The 14,151-nt window shown below is 47.2% G+C and overlaps 1 protein-coding gene across 4 annotated transcripts in view; it reads right to left on the reverse strand.

Moving 5' to 3' along the window:
* The window catches only part of LOC120530097 (voltage-dependent L-type calcium channel subunit beta-2-like), a 250,777-nt gene that overhangs the window by 50,533 nt on the left and 186,093 nt on the right, over positions 1–14,151 (reverse strand). For all 4 annotated transcript variants that reach the window (XM_039754262.1, XM_039754264.1, XM_039754265.1 and 1 more), the window contains 3 exons: positions 3,717–3,839; positions 2,445–2,581; positions 151–227 (listed from right to left, as the gene is read on the reverse strand). In XM_039754262.1, the coding sequence (XP_039610196.1) occupies positions 151–227; positions 2,445–2,581; positions 3,717–3,839 (337 nt within the window). The remainder of the gene's footprint in view (positions 1–150; positions 228–2,444; positions 2,582–3,716; positions 3,840–14,151) is intronic.

Here is a 14,151-nt window from a genome sequence, read left to right on the forward strand (position 1 = left end):
GATCAGCGCCACAAGTGACACACTTGATCTGGAATAAAAACATTTAAAGTCAAAGAACAGGCTGAGTCAGTGAGGACACGGGAAGGGCAGGAGCCTCCCTTCAGGACCCTGACGGATTTTGCACACACACACACGACTTGTCCAACTTACCCGATGACGGAGGAGTCGACTTCCTTGAACTCGGAACCATGTCTCCTAAACTTGACGAGGAATTCCCACCAGACTTACTAAAAGGAAGAAAAAGCAGAGAAGGACAAATCAGAACTGCAGACATTAAGAACGGAGCGTCAGAGTGGGGATGAAAGTCTCCAGGAGAAGACCACCGTTATCAATGAGAGCAGAGCTGACTGCCCCTTAGGAGGACCACAGCAGTTACACGTCTTTCACATTCAGCTTTGGACAGCAACGCTAGAAATGGACACCAAACGGCTTTAGGTGTAATACTTCAAATCAACACAAGGTGGCACCAAGTGTAATGCTGAAGAAGGACACAAGATGGCAAAGTGCGACACTTGGTGGTCTTCTGAGGGTCTCACCCTGCAGATCTGGGTTGTCTTTTGACATTTTGTGCTCTACATTTGGTGTTTTTTAAAATCTAGACTGTGAGATTTTGCTTTGGCACTCTTGATTAGTAATTGCACTTCTTCAGTTATTTACTTTTGGTTTGGTATTGATTTTGTTATTTTGGCCTGTGTTATGAAGAATTCTTAGAAATATCTTTTTATTTCCATTCATTTTCAATATTTTTGCTTGTTAAATGTAACTACTTAAATTATTAGTCTTTGGTGTTGCTGGGATTTTTGGCGGTTTGTCTCTTGATGTGGTGAAAATCTTAACAGCTTTAAGTGCAATACTACAAATGGACAGAAGGTGGCCCCAGGTGCTATAAACAGGCACAATTGGGCTCCATTCTGGCACTAAGCACCTTCTCTGTGGCACCTGAGTCTGCCGTCCATAATCATGAGGGGGCTGCCCAGTGGTCACCATTGCATCCCGTATGAAATACACGCGGTAGGAGGAGGTCAGGGTCTCAAAGGACATTTCAGGGACAGCACATTTGACACTCAGAACACCTGACCTCATTGGCTGGGACAGGCTTCAGACCCCTGGTGACCCTGCTCAAGATTAAGTGGGGTGAGAAAAAGGCACGGCTGGACTTATACCAGCTGTCTGTCCATTTCTTATCTTCTTAATCCAAACTTAATTAATGGCTGGCTTGCTGTCCCACTTTCTGAGGAGTCACTGAAACGCTTCTGTGTCCCACTAAACCAACACGCCTCTTGAGGTCGACTCACAGCTCTTAATGTATTCATCACATTCAAATTATTAGGTCACCACTAAAGCCTGAAGTGGTTCATGCTGCCCTCTGCAGACAGGACTTGGTACTCCAGTGACAATTCCCAAGTGCCTGGAGGGGACAAACCAGTACGCTGCTGTGACTGCCACAGGATTTCAGACTCGCTGCACGATGCTTTTCTATGCTTGGTGATGGTCGTGGCCGGGTTCAGGTCAAGTCATCAGATCTTCCTCCACTAGTCCAGTCCACATTTTCTTGGGCACAGTCCGTTGTATCCTCCACTAGGTGGGCCGCTATCTCCAGAGGACTCTGTGTGGTAACTCCTTTGTGCCCATTCTGCACCACCTCAACCTCCGCCCCTGGGTTTGTTTGGCGAGGGCTAGCTGCTGTTGACATCTTCATTTAGTTGGTGATGCGATCTCAAAGTGAGACTCCCAGCCGAATACCTCGAGTTTGTTCACATCGAGTATGAGCGAGGTCCATGTTTCTGGTCCACAAAGAGGAGGGAATTGGAAAGAACGGCGTCCAGAAGAGGCAAAGTTTGGTCAACATGGAGATGTTGTTTCTCTTCCACTGGAACCATTTCAGGGAGCTGCCTGTCTGATTCTGCTGTGGATGCCATTTTCTTCTCCTGGACCAGCGACCCTTGGTATTTGAAGTCCTGCACCTGCTCAAAGTCGACATCCTCATCCATCTGCCCGTTGACAGCTCCTCGGTCCTGTTTGCATTGATTATCAAGCCGTATAACTGAATGATGTGGACAATATCTTGGAGGATGTTGGTGACCTCAGCATTGTCATCAAACTTGAGGTCCATCACAGAGTGGTCCTACTGTACTCCATGTCTGTCCTGGAATGCTTTTCAGTGACCAACACAATGAGGTGTTGCTCCAGTTCACTGCGTACCTCATTAGAGGTTTGTAAGGTCACCATTGTCACCTGTGAAGAGTGCAGGGAAGTTCTTACTTTTCTTGGTGGATCCCCGTTGTTCAAGGTAAGGCGTGTAAGAGTTTTATGTGGTGGTGTGGTGGTGTGCCTGAAGGGTCAGCCATGTAAATGAGCTCTGATGGACACACAACCACAGAGATGGACCTCACCCCTCCCCCACACACACTCACCAGGGAGAAGATGGCGGCCATTGTTCTCACCTTGAGTAGAATTTGCCTTGCTTGGCCCGCTGCTCGTGCTGTATCCTCATGTTCTCCAGTTTAACCGGGCTGGGAATGAAACCGATCTCACAACCTTCTTTGACCAGGCGTCCTATCCACCAGTCATTATTAAATTTCTGCAAATGAAAAATAATTAGCATGCATATAGAGATAGCGTCCATATTAGAAGACAAACAGCATTTCATTTATATAGTGCCTTTCATGGGATCTGCCACCACAATCGCCAGAAGACAAAGCATTAAGTCAGGTGCTGACCAGAGCCGGTGACGCTGGCTGACCCTGAAGGTGACCCGTGCACTCGAGTACCACACAAGGACATGTGCTGTGGAGCAGCTCTGAGCAACGCTGGTTCAGGAGATCACGTGTAAGCGTCTGCCATTTTGTATTCATAATTAATGTGCCTTTGCCTACATGCAGCACTTTGTGCTTTTCCATATTAAAGTGCTCACTCATTGGTGGCAGGACTTCCGCAATTAGGAGAATACATAACAGCTACATTGGTGGTAGACCCTCAAAAAGTCCCATAGACCAGGCTAGGACCGTCACTGGCCTGGCTATAGATAGGCCTCACCCCAGGCAGCCTGAGCCCAAACTCCACTGCCAGAATTCGGCCAGCACAGGAGGAGCTTTAAAAAGGTCAAAATGCTTTAAATGCTCCAAAATGAGGGAGAGGAACCATCAAACCTCTGGCGTGGAACACAAGTCCGTCAAAAGAATCCTTAAAAAGTGAAGGAATTAGTTAAGACTTTAACAAAAGAAGCACCAAGAAAAATAGCAAAAAAGGAGGCAAAGGGTTTTCACGTAACCAGGCACCTCACGGCGGGCAAGTCCTCATCCATTATCAAAAAATCCGCCATTTTGTGTCACTCCAGCCAGGCCCCTTTGAAAAGCAGGCCCTGTTAGAACATTCAAACAATTTAGACAAGAACGGGCCACTCAGTCCAAGCAAAGCTCGCCAGTCCTGGGCGCTGTTTGTTGTTTTGCCTCCTCATATTAAATGGGGTCTCCGATGAGGACCCTAACCCTTTACCTGCTCTCTCCGGTCTTATTTAACATTAAAACATTAGAACACTCTAGACGAGAACAGGCCATTCAGCCCAACAAAGCTCGCCAGTCCAATCCACTTGTTTCCTCCATCAGCCTACATCAGACTACAGCGTCCGTACTGTGAATGGCAGCTGTCCTCTGCAAGAATTTGGACCCCAAACCACAAATCGAAAGGCCGTCAGACGCCGGGCTCGGCAGACTCACCTCTTTGACATGAAGGAAATCTTTTGCTTCAAACGAAACAGCCATACCGGGGACAGGGACATCGTCATCGTGGGCTGCGCTGTAGCCGACATTTGTGCGAACAGCAAATGCAACAGGTTTAGTCTGAAAGGGAAGAGTAATGGACAGAAGAGAAAGAAATCGAAATTAGACACACAGAAATAAAAAGAAAAAGTCGTGCGCACATCATGAGAGGCGCCCTCAGTGTGTCGTGTGAATTCATACAGTGAGCCATCTTTACAAATGGCCACCACAGCCACTTTAGAAAATGTTCATTCAAAAGGCCCGGTGTGGTATGCAGAGGAACACCACCATTACATTATATAGCGCCTTTCTAAGTGGCTGTCTTAACAAATGATCAATATGTCAAATACTGTGGCACCTCTCCAAAGACGCCTTCTTCAGCTAAGTCTTTGTCTATTTTTATATCGTTGTGTCACAGGGTGTCCACTCTGCGTCAACTCAGTTGAGTCAGCTGGCATATCAGGATCTGAAAAGACCTTCAGACGCCCCAACCCAAAATCTCCAGTACCCCAAAATTCAAACTCACAGTGACCACTTGAACACATTCGATATTGTGCTTCTTCAGCTCACGCACACTAAGGATTACGCTCGCCTGCACACACATCTTAAGAGTTTTACCAATGCATAAGCGTCATACTGGTGTTACTGGGATACTCTACTGGAACCTCGTGTAACAGACATCAGGCATGGGCTGGTGGTCTGGCCAGTTTGGTTCAAGGACCATTACCTGACCAACCATGAGGCCAGTTTGTTGGAAGATCAGAGGGAGAATAATCACACCGACACAATAAATGGATGCCCCCAAGGCAGGCTGGGAGTTGTAGTCTGGAAGCGCAGCCCTGCACTGTTACATCTGTGCCACCAGGGGGACCTGCAGGGACAAACTGTCCTCAATCCAGGGAGCTTCTGCTTACCTCAGAAGTAACTCCAGCCAGTTAAGTGCTCCCGGGTCCAGCAAAAAAGCGGCAGAATGGGTATGGGTGGTCAGAGACGGGAGGCAGTGGACAAAGACCACCAGGAGGAAAGAGAAGAAAGGAGAAGGCAGAGAAAGGAAGAATGGTCTTGGGAGTGAAATTGTTGTATCAGATGTGCAGATTTGTGTTGGTGTTGGTGCATTGGAGGGTTTTGGGGCTTGGAAGCGCCCCCTACAGGTCCATCAAGGAATCAACAGCCTTCTTATCTCTCAAGTTGGAAGGAAATGAGAATAAAAAAAAACCCAAAGTGCTTACAATGTAATATATAGCGCCACGCCCTGCTCTACAGGGGGCTCATTTAGCTGGGCTAAGCCCCCAAGATATCATGTCAAGAACACTGTTGGGTATTCTGATACTTGTTGGATTTCTAGGACGCCATGACACCCACCCCGTATTTCAGGCACGGCTGTATAGCGCCTTTCTCATAGCAGATTCTCTTCCAAGTGTAACCCTAAGCAGATTTCTACACTGTGAGCCCAGAAACATGTGACAGCTTTACAGACAAAGTGAGTCGGCTATGAGATCGAGTCACAAAAGTGACTTTTATAGCGCCTTTGAAACGGACACAATCGCAGATATAAAGCAAGCTGAGAAGTGTTAGGTGTTTTACACAGAATTCACATTTTTATAGTGCCTTTCTACATTCAGTGCCATGCCATGCTTGTTCACTGTGGGCGCTGGCACTTGAATGTGTTATTGGAAATATCACCCAGAAATATTCCATTTTGATAAGTATTATTCCAATAGATTACCTAATTACACAGGAAGGAGAGACGCCAACCCTGGATAACACTGTCACAGTGTGTTGTGCCCTTCACTTGTACCTCCAACTGTTCACTGGAACAATGGCCTTTACCAAATAATTCAATAAACACGGCCCCGATATCGGCGGAAATACTTCTTCATCTCGCGTCCACTCTGTTATAATAACATCTTGTGATCCCTGCCGCCAAATGCCTCCAACTTCTTGCAATACCACATTAAACTTTCTGCGTCTAACTGAGCGACGTACGACATGCTCCACATTCCCTGGTAAAATGGCCGCCAAACACAAATTGTGACGTAATACGCATGTAACTTAAAGCAACCCATTGAAATCGTCATGTAATAAAGGCGTAAGGTCACCCATGACACAAGGGAATGGCTCCAGAAGGGGGCGCCAATTATCTGATGTGCTCGGGGCTGTCTGAGGCCTAAAACTGTCCTGACTGCAGCTGGACACGTCTCCAAAAATCAGATGCAGATTAGAGTCGCGTGAGGATTAGATTCTCGGTCGAGAGCTGCACGTGCCGTCAGAACAGCATAGTTGTGCTATTAGCTACTGCACCTCTTGGGGTATCTAAAGGAAAGGAATTAAAAATAAAAGAGTCAGAAATCACGTGATGGAGAGGAGAGGAGATTGGCGGAGTCGACCACGAGAGGCGGTGCGCAACAGAAGACCACCACGCAATCAACAGGAGGGGCGGCTGAAGGAAAGGTGCGCATTAGGACCACAAACTAACCTTTTTTTTTTTTCACTTAAGACATCGCCACAAACTGAATGCGGATTTGATTTGAAAATATGTTGATTTGCCTGTGCAGCAGGGACTGTAAGGAACGGAATTGCATTCAACCAACCATACGCTACGCATGTGGATGAACGACGATAACAGTTGTGCCCAGTTACCTGGTCGCTTATTTATTCCACATGTCTCTGGTTCTCTGTGTAAAGTTAAACATTTATGTGAAATCTGCCATTGACGAGTCTCCAGATGTGCCCCCGTGCTCGTCTCGAGCTCATTTTAAAGTCACAACTGGAGTCTTCTGTGAGGATTCCTTTCCTAATTGTCTCCTATACAGTCAGATCCCCTCAGTCGCTCCTCTAACTTGACAGACAGACAGACAGACAGAGAGGACAGACAGAGAGGACACGAGTTCAAAACACCAAGGATTGATTTCTGTCTTTTATATTCTTCACAGTGCTCTCCAGTCACACCGCCACAGGTAAACAGGCCAAAAAGCCCAACAAACCACACCATTTTCTTTCTTTCTTTCTCTCTCCCTCTCTCCTCCACTCCTCCCAGCAAGATCTGTCCTCTGCCTCCCGACTCCGGCTCTGCTCCTTCACTGGGTACAAGGCAGTCATTTTATTCTCGCCCAACCCGGAAGAACTTCTGGGCTTCCACTCATGTGACCTGCCAGCACTTCCGGTTTGGGCGAGAACCTTGTCTCCCATCATCTTTCCATAACGCCCCTTGGCAGCACCCACGGCACCCAACAGGGCTGAGATACTGAACTCCAAGTCCCATAGTGCCCTGCGGGAATCCGGGGCACCGCTGTACTCCAGGGAAGCTGCCATCTAGTGCCTTCCCCCCCATCCTTCCATAATTTGGGCGTCCCGGCCGGGTTGTGTCCCTTACACCTCTTAATCTCCTCAGCGTCTCCTCAAACCTCCTCACCCCAAATCAGTCGAGTTGCTCTCTTTGCGACTTTGTCTGGTGCTGCTGCGTCTTTTTTTGGAATATGGAGACCACAAGTGCACACAGCACTGCAGACGAGGCCTCACCAGTGCGCCATGCAGCGTTGCCTCTTTAGCGTTACGTTTACCCCCAGAGACACGAGCCAAAAACAAACCGCATATGAGAAACTTGCAAATACAAAAACATCAACATGAACACGGTGAAGCTGCAGATTTAGTGCTCGTCCTTCACGTGACATGTTTTAAGACACCAACACTCGGCCCAATGTCACAATAGGGACACTAGATGCCCGTTTCTTTGCTCTCTTTTCTAATATTTTTTTTTCTGATTCTTGCACATGAGAGGGTAGAAAGTCAGCGACTGAACCACATGACCGACACACCCTGTGTGTTATTGTGGGCTACCACAGCGCCAGCCTTAGTGAGTTCCCACCTGAGGATCACCTTCCAGACTCGGACAAGGTATGCCATAACCCACTGGGACAGGTGGGGGCGCCAAAGAGCTCTTTTCTCCTCCCCGGCTTAGAAAGACTGGACATGAAGGGCAAGTCAGCCACACCCTTGCACAAGTAAGCCACGCCCATTAAGGTCGGGACAGTTGTGGGGTACAGCCCGGACACAGACAGGTAGACATGATGGTTTCACCATACACACGTTTATTCACAATAGTCCAAGTGCACAAACCCAGTGCCCCCTCAAGTCCAGGCCTTTCACGGTCTCTGGTCCTCCTCCACTCCTCTCCTCCGAGACTTCGTCCTTCTTCCACCCGACTCCAGCCCTCAAATGGAGGGAGGCGGCCCCTTTTATATGCACCCCGATGTCCTCCAGTGACCTTCCTCCGACACGCCCCTGTGTGGCGGAAGCACCGGCTGTGTACCCAGAAGCACTTCGGGTCTCCCCGGTCCTCTTCCCCCCAGCACTTCCGGGTGTGGGGGAAGTGCTGAGGTCCAGGGCTCCAAAGACACCGGGGCACCCCCTGGCAGTGACCATGGGCCCCTACAGGGTTGAGCTTCAAAGCTCTGTACCTGTGGTCCCCAAAGCAATCAGGGTGGTCGCCCCCGCATGGTCTGGGGAAGGCGCAAGCCCTCCTTCGATCCTCCTGGGTGTCCCGGCCAGGTCGCCACCCCAGCCATCTCTGACACAGTATAAAGCTGAGGAATCTCAGTTGACAGAACTTCGTCCCACGTGCACGAGCTTCCTGACGCCGACCTGCTCGAGACAGCCGATTGTTGAGGCTGAAAGGGCAGATTTCATGCCTGCTTTCAGTTGTGCCACCACACTTTTATTTCTGTTTTGTTTTTTGGATGATTGCACTAAATGGGGTGGCCTGGTTGGCACCCCACATTTTCTTTGGTTCTCCTGATTCTGACTTACCACCTCCACACTGAGCACAAACGTGGACTGCATTGTGAACAGTGCTTAGGGGGGTGCTAATGTCCTTAGACTTGATAGCAGTCATTTTTCCCTTTTGCCACGTGACTGAATTCACCAGGCCTGTCATGGCGGCTCAGTGCTGTAAGCATCACTTTTACTGTCTGTGTCAACGTCTGATGACCAATTCACATTGTCGTCACTATCACTTCATTCAACTAATGGTTCAGTTTCAGTTTGTTCTTTACGGCCACTCATTTACATGGCATTGTGTTTTAGTTGAAGGCTCCACCCACTCATGAATATTGATAAGTGACTATAAAGGTGCAAAAAGCACTGAAATGTTCATGACTTTTGCAGCATACAGTAATGTTACTTTGTCCACTAGATGGCAGCAGAATACAGTCAAAAGTGATATTCAGGCTTAATGCCATAAAGGGGATGAGCCTCACTTGTGAATAGCGGCTGTCACATATGTGCACCACCTTCATGTGATTCCACCCCAAACCGTTTTCTTTCTGTTCACCTGCACTACTGAGAAGAGCCTCTGTAACAGACACGCCCCCCCGGAGCGCACAGAAGGCCCCGCCTCTTCCTGTCAGGTGTCTCATTTGGACCCTGAACACGAACGTGGCAGGAGCTCCCGAGTTGCATGAAGACAGACGCCCTTCACGTGCTGTGTTTTCTCAAAGCTGCCCTGGCGCTTTTGGTTTTGTGTCTTTAGAGGCTCCGGTGGCCACAAACCTTTGGTGTTTCTTTCATGAAATGGGGTCACCCGGCTAGCAGCCCAACACTTACTGTGGGCTCCCTGAGTCGTCCTAGTTGTAGAATTCCAAGCCCAAGTCCCACACGAAGTTAACTCCAAGGAGGTCTGAAAAACAAACCCTACAGCAACTAAAGTGACACGGAGCGGGCTGTGTGACCCTGAGGTGACTCCTTCAGGCTGTTAAATGTCTTGTTGTTTACGGACTTTCAGCAATGGCTGAGGAGTGTTGAGAAACCAAACTGCACTCACTTTGGTTCAGTTCTTTCAGGCAGGGCCATTCTTAGCAGTTAGGGGGCTCTACGCGGTTCAGAAATGTGCAGACCCCGGATGGAGGGGGGCTCTAATAAATCGTCCAGAAAAGAACGGTAAAATTTAGGCTGAGGGTATCGTGACACACGACGTGAGGGACTGGCACAGACGGCTGTAGTGCCAGGGGCATGACAGGCCCACAGCCCGACAAAAAAAAAAAAAAATTGTAAGTCGGGGCGGGCCGGGGTCCCCCCTCATGTTCAGGGCCCTATGCGGATGCGTTAGATTGTGTAGCCCCTGTCAAAGGGAGCCATCGGGGGTACAGAAAACCCACCCGGAGTAGCTGGAGCGGCCCCTGATGTTTGCTGAGGTCATTCTGAAGTGCAGCCCCCTCAGGAGAAGCAATCCAAAGACGGAGCGACACGTCCATGAATCCCACCAGGGTGGCTTCTAGCCCCTTGGCCAGTGTGGAGGGGTCTTTACTTTGTAGTCGAGGTTCTGTGTGCTGCGTGAACGTTAAACCGGTGAGCACTGCAGGACGTACGGTGTGTGCTGTGGATCGAGGCTCCCCGTTTAGGCCTTTCCAGTACTGATGAGTCCACCAATATAGCAGGAGGTTCAACACAACCAGCTGCTCCACCTCCAGGGTCCTTTTCTCTGCCGTTTACTCTCCTCCTTTATTTTCCTCTTTTTAATCCACCTACACTGCTAACTGAAGTCATCCCACAATGACGTGGCTGGTGACCGCTGGATCACTCCGATCTACCCATGGCAGCAGTGCCAGCTCAGCTCTCCTGAAGCCCACTGAAGCCACTTGCCAGGGTGATGTCTCTCCTGCTTTACGCGGCCTCCAGCTCTCAGACTAATGAATGTCCCACATTGATGGAATTGGAGCACCCGGGGACGGCTCAAGGTTACCCAGGAGTTGTTTTCTAGGACGGCCTTTCTTCTTACTGTACATCAGCAGAATGGCTCCCTTAGTTCACACAAACCGGCCACGTCTCCTCTAAGAACGACGACCGTGTCATTTACTCGACTTGTTTTATAAGTAACAGAAGTCGGTACAAGCCTGGGGTTTAAGGCCAATACACTCGCTGAGACTGGTGACTGGTGACTGGTAACGTGACATGTGCCAACTCCACTGTGCCCGCGACCAGACTGGGGACTGAACTCACATCCAGTTAAACAGTGCGTGTGTCAAACTGGTGTGTATGTGGCACCAAATCCTAATCCCTGAATAGAAGGGTGAGGCACATCAGAATTCATGGAGAACAATCTCAATTAACTACTGAACGCTGCAAAGGAAGGAATCGTTGCAATGGCTTTGTAGAACTAAATGTTTATTTGCAGATAAATGCAGTGCATCCGGAGAGTATTCCCAGCGCTTCATCACTTTCTCCACATTTATTTATGTTACAGCCTTATTCCACAATGGATTAAACTCATTTTTTTCCTCAGAATTCTACACACAACACCCCATAATGACAACGTGAAAAAAGTTTACTTGAGGTTTTTGCAAATGTATTAAAAATAAACAAATTGAGAAAGCACATGTCCATAAGTATTCACAGCCTTTGCCATGAAGCTCCAAATTGAGCTCAGGTCCATCCTGTTTCCCCTGATCATCCTTGAGATGTTTCTGCAGCTTCATTGGAGTCCACCTGTGGTCAATTCAGTTGACTGGACATGATTTGGAAAGGCACACACCTGTCTATAGAAGGTCCCACAGTTGACAGTTCATGTCAGAGCACAAACCAAGCATGAAGTCAAAGGAATTGTCTGTAGACCTCCGAGACAGGATTGTCTCGAGGCACAAATCTGGGGAAGGTTACAGAAACATTTCTGCTGCTTTGAAGGTCCCAATGAGCACAGTGGCCTCCATCATCCGTAAGTGGAAGAAGTTCAAAACCACCAGGACTCTTCCTAGAGCTGGCCAGCCATCTAAACTGAGCAATCGGGGGAGAAGGGCCTTAGTCAGGGAGGTGACCAAGAACCCGATGGTCACTCTGTCAGAGCTCCAGAGGTCCTCTGTGGAGAGAGGAGAACCTTCCAGAAGGACAACCATCTCTGCAGCAATCCACCAATCAGGCCTGTATGGTAGAGTGGCCAGACGGAAGCCACTCCTTAGTAAAAGGCACATGGCAGCCCGCCTGGAGTTTGACAAAAGGCACCTGAAGGACTCTCAGACCATGAGAAACAAAATTCTCTGGTCTGATGAGACAAAGATTGAACTCTTTGGTGTGAATGCCAGGTGTCACGTTTGGAGGAAACCAGGCACCGCTCATCACCAGGCCAATACCATCCCTACAGTGAAGCATGGTGGTGGCAGCATCAGGAACTGGGAGACTAGTCAGGATAAAGGGAAAGATGACTGCAGCAATGTACAGAGACATCCTGGATGAAAACCTGCTCCAGAGCGCTCTTGACCTCAGACTGGGGCGACGGTTCATCTTTCAGCAGGACAACGACCCTAAGCACACAGCCAAGATATCAAAGGAGTGGCTTCAGGACAACTCTGTGAATGTCCTTGAGTGGCCCAGACTTGAATCCGATTGAACATCTCTGGAGAGATCTTAAAATGGCTGTGCACCGACGCTTCCCATCCAACCTGATGGAGCCTGAGAGGTGCTGCAAAGAGGAATGGGCAAACTGGCCAAGGATAGGTGTGCCAAGCTTGTGGCATCATATTCAAAAGACTTGAGGCTGGAATTGCTGCCAAAGGTGCATCGACAAAGTATTGAGCAAAGGCTGTGAATACTTATGGACGTGGATTTCTCAGTTTTTTTATTTTTAATAAATTTGCAAAAACCTCAAGTAAACTTTTTTCACGTTGTCATTATGGGGTGTTGTGTGTAGAATTCTGAGGAAAAAATGAATTTAATCCATTCTGGAATAAGGCTGTAACATAACAAAATGTGGAAAAAGTGATGCACTGTGAATACTTTCTGGATGCACTGTGTGTTTGTGTGGTAATGTGTGACAATAACATAAAATCTTCTTCTTCTTCTTCTTCTTCTTCTTTCGGCTGCTCCCTTTAGGGATTGCCACAGCGGATCATCTTCTTCTAACAAAAATAAAGGCTCACAGAACGGTAAAACAGGTAATGCCCAAAAAGGCCAGTAGATGGCAGCAGAAATTAACAGAGCGCCATGACGTGCTGTAGCCGGCAAAGGCTCTGAATAAAACTTCTCGAGTGCGTTAGCAGTGCGCTGTGCAGACTCAAAGAAATCGCTACTTAAACAGCCATTACCTAGTCTGTTTTCTAGAAGCTCTTATATATTAGTAAAGAGACATTTCTGAATGTATTTATACAGTTGTAAACGTTAAACTGAACACACTTTGAAATAAAGGGATGTCTGAACATGTTAGTAAAACAACGTTACGAGCTTTATCATTACTTGCAGAAAAAATATTATATTTCTAATAAAATTAGCAGCAAAGCATATAACTTGCATCAAACAGACACACGCAAAGTCAACAAACAACTAAATAAATGAGGCTACGCGCAGACTCCTGAAAGTACAGCGTGTTCTGCGTGTCAGATACAGAAATAACACGTGCGCATGCTCACGAATAACACGTGCGCGGGATGACGCAGCAGACAGAGAGCTCAGACTTTCGTGCCGGCTGTGAGGCAATGACTGCTGTGCCCTCCATTTATACAGAAAAGGACTCACGGGGTGACTTACTCGATTAACACCGATTCACTGTTGGATTTTAGCAATGTGTTGGAGAGAACCTTCACTTTGGTAGATTCAAAATGTCCAGCTTGATTCAGTAGGGCTTCTTTCATGTGGCGGATACAAGGAATGTATAAACCTCGCTTTTGTGCTGTTGGCGCTTTGGAAACAAACCTGTTCTTAATAAGCAAATGAACAGAAGAAAACTCGCTTTCTACACCCATTCATCCACCCATCCTTGTTTTCTTCAAACTCTTTCATTGACCTTGCGTTTTGGTGTTTTTTTTGGGGGGTAATTTAGTGTTTTTAGTTCTTTTTTAAGACTTGAACATCTGACAAAGAGATCAGTTCAAGTCCATTGCATATCACACCTTGTGTACACTGCATTCAAACCAGCAAACATTATCATGTACTACAACTTAAAAACATCACAGCTATCACCTGACAAGGGAGAGGATGACCGTAAACCCCTGGCGTGAAGAGACAACCCAAAGCGTAGCATCTTAACGACTGATAAAATCTACTAAGAGGATAGAGCAACATAGTCAAAAAGCAAAGTGGAGGCCAAAAGGTTTTACCTCAAAGACAATCCAAAGCAAACAAGTCCCAGTATAAATCCCAAAAAACAGAAGAATAAAGTCCAGAAAAGCTGAAATATTAAGGGGAAGCGATCCTCACAAATGAACACTTAATGAGAGAAGCCCTCTAATCCAGCAGAATATAAAGAATAGAATATAAAATATATTATAATATGTAATAATATAATTATATTATCATAATATTATATAATAATTATGTAATGTAATAATATCAAATTTAATAATAATATTAATTATATACTTAATAATATTCCAGTATAATAATAAATGATATACTAATTATAATAATAATAATA

The sequence above is a fragment of the Polypterus senegalus genome, chromosome 5 (genome assembly GCF_016835505.1).
Source record: "Polypterus senegalus isolate Bchr_013 chromosome 5, ASM1683550v1, whole genome shotgun sequence".
Taxonomy (NCBI): Eukaryota; Metazoa; Chordata; class Cladistia; order Polypteriformes; family Polypteridae; genus Polypterus; species Polypterus senegalus.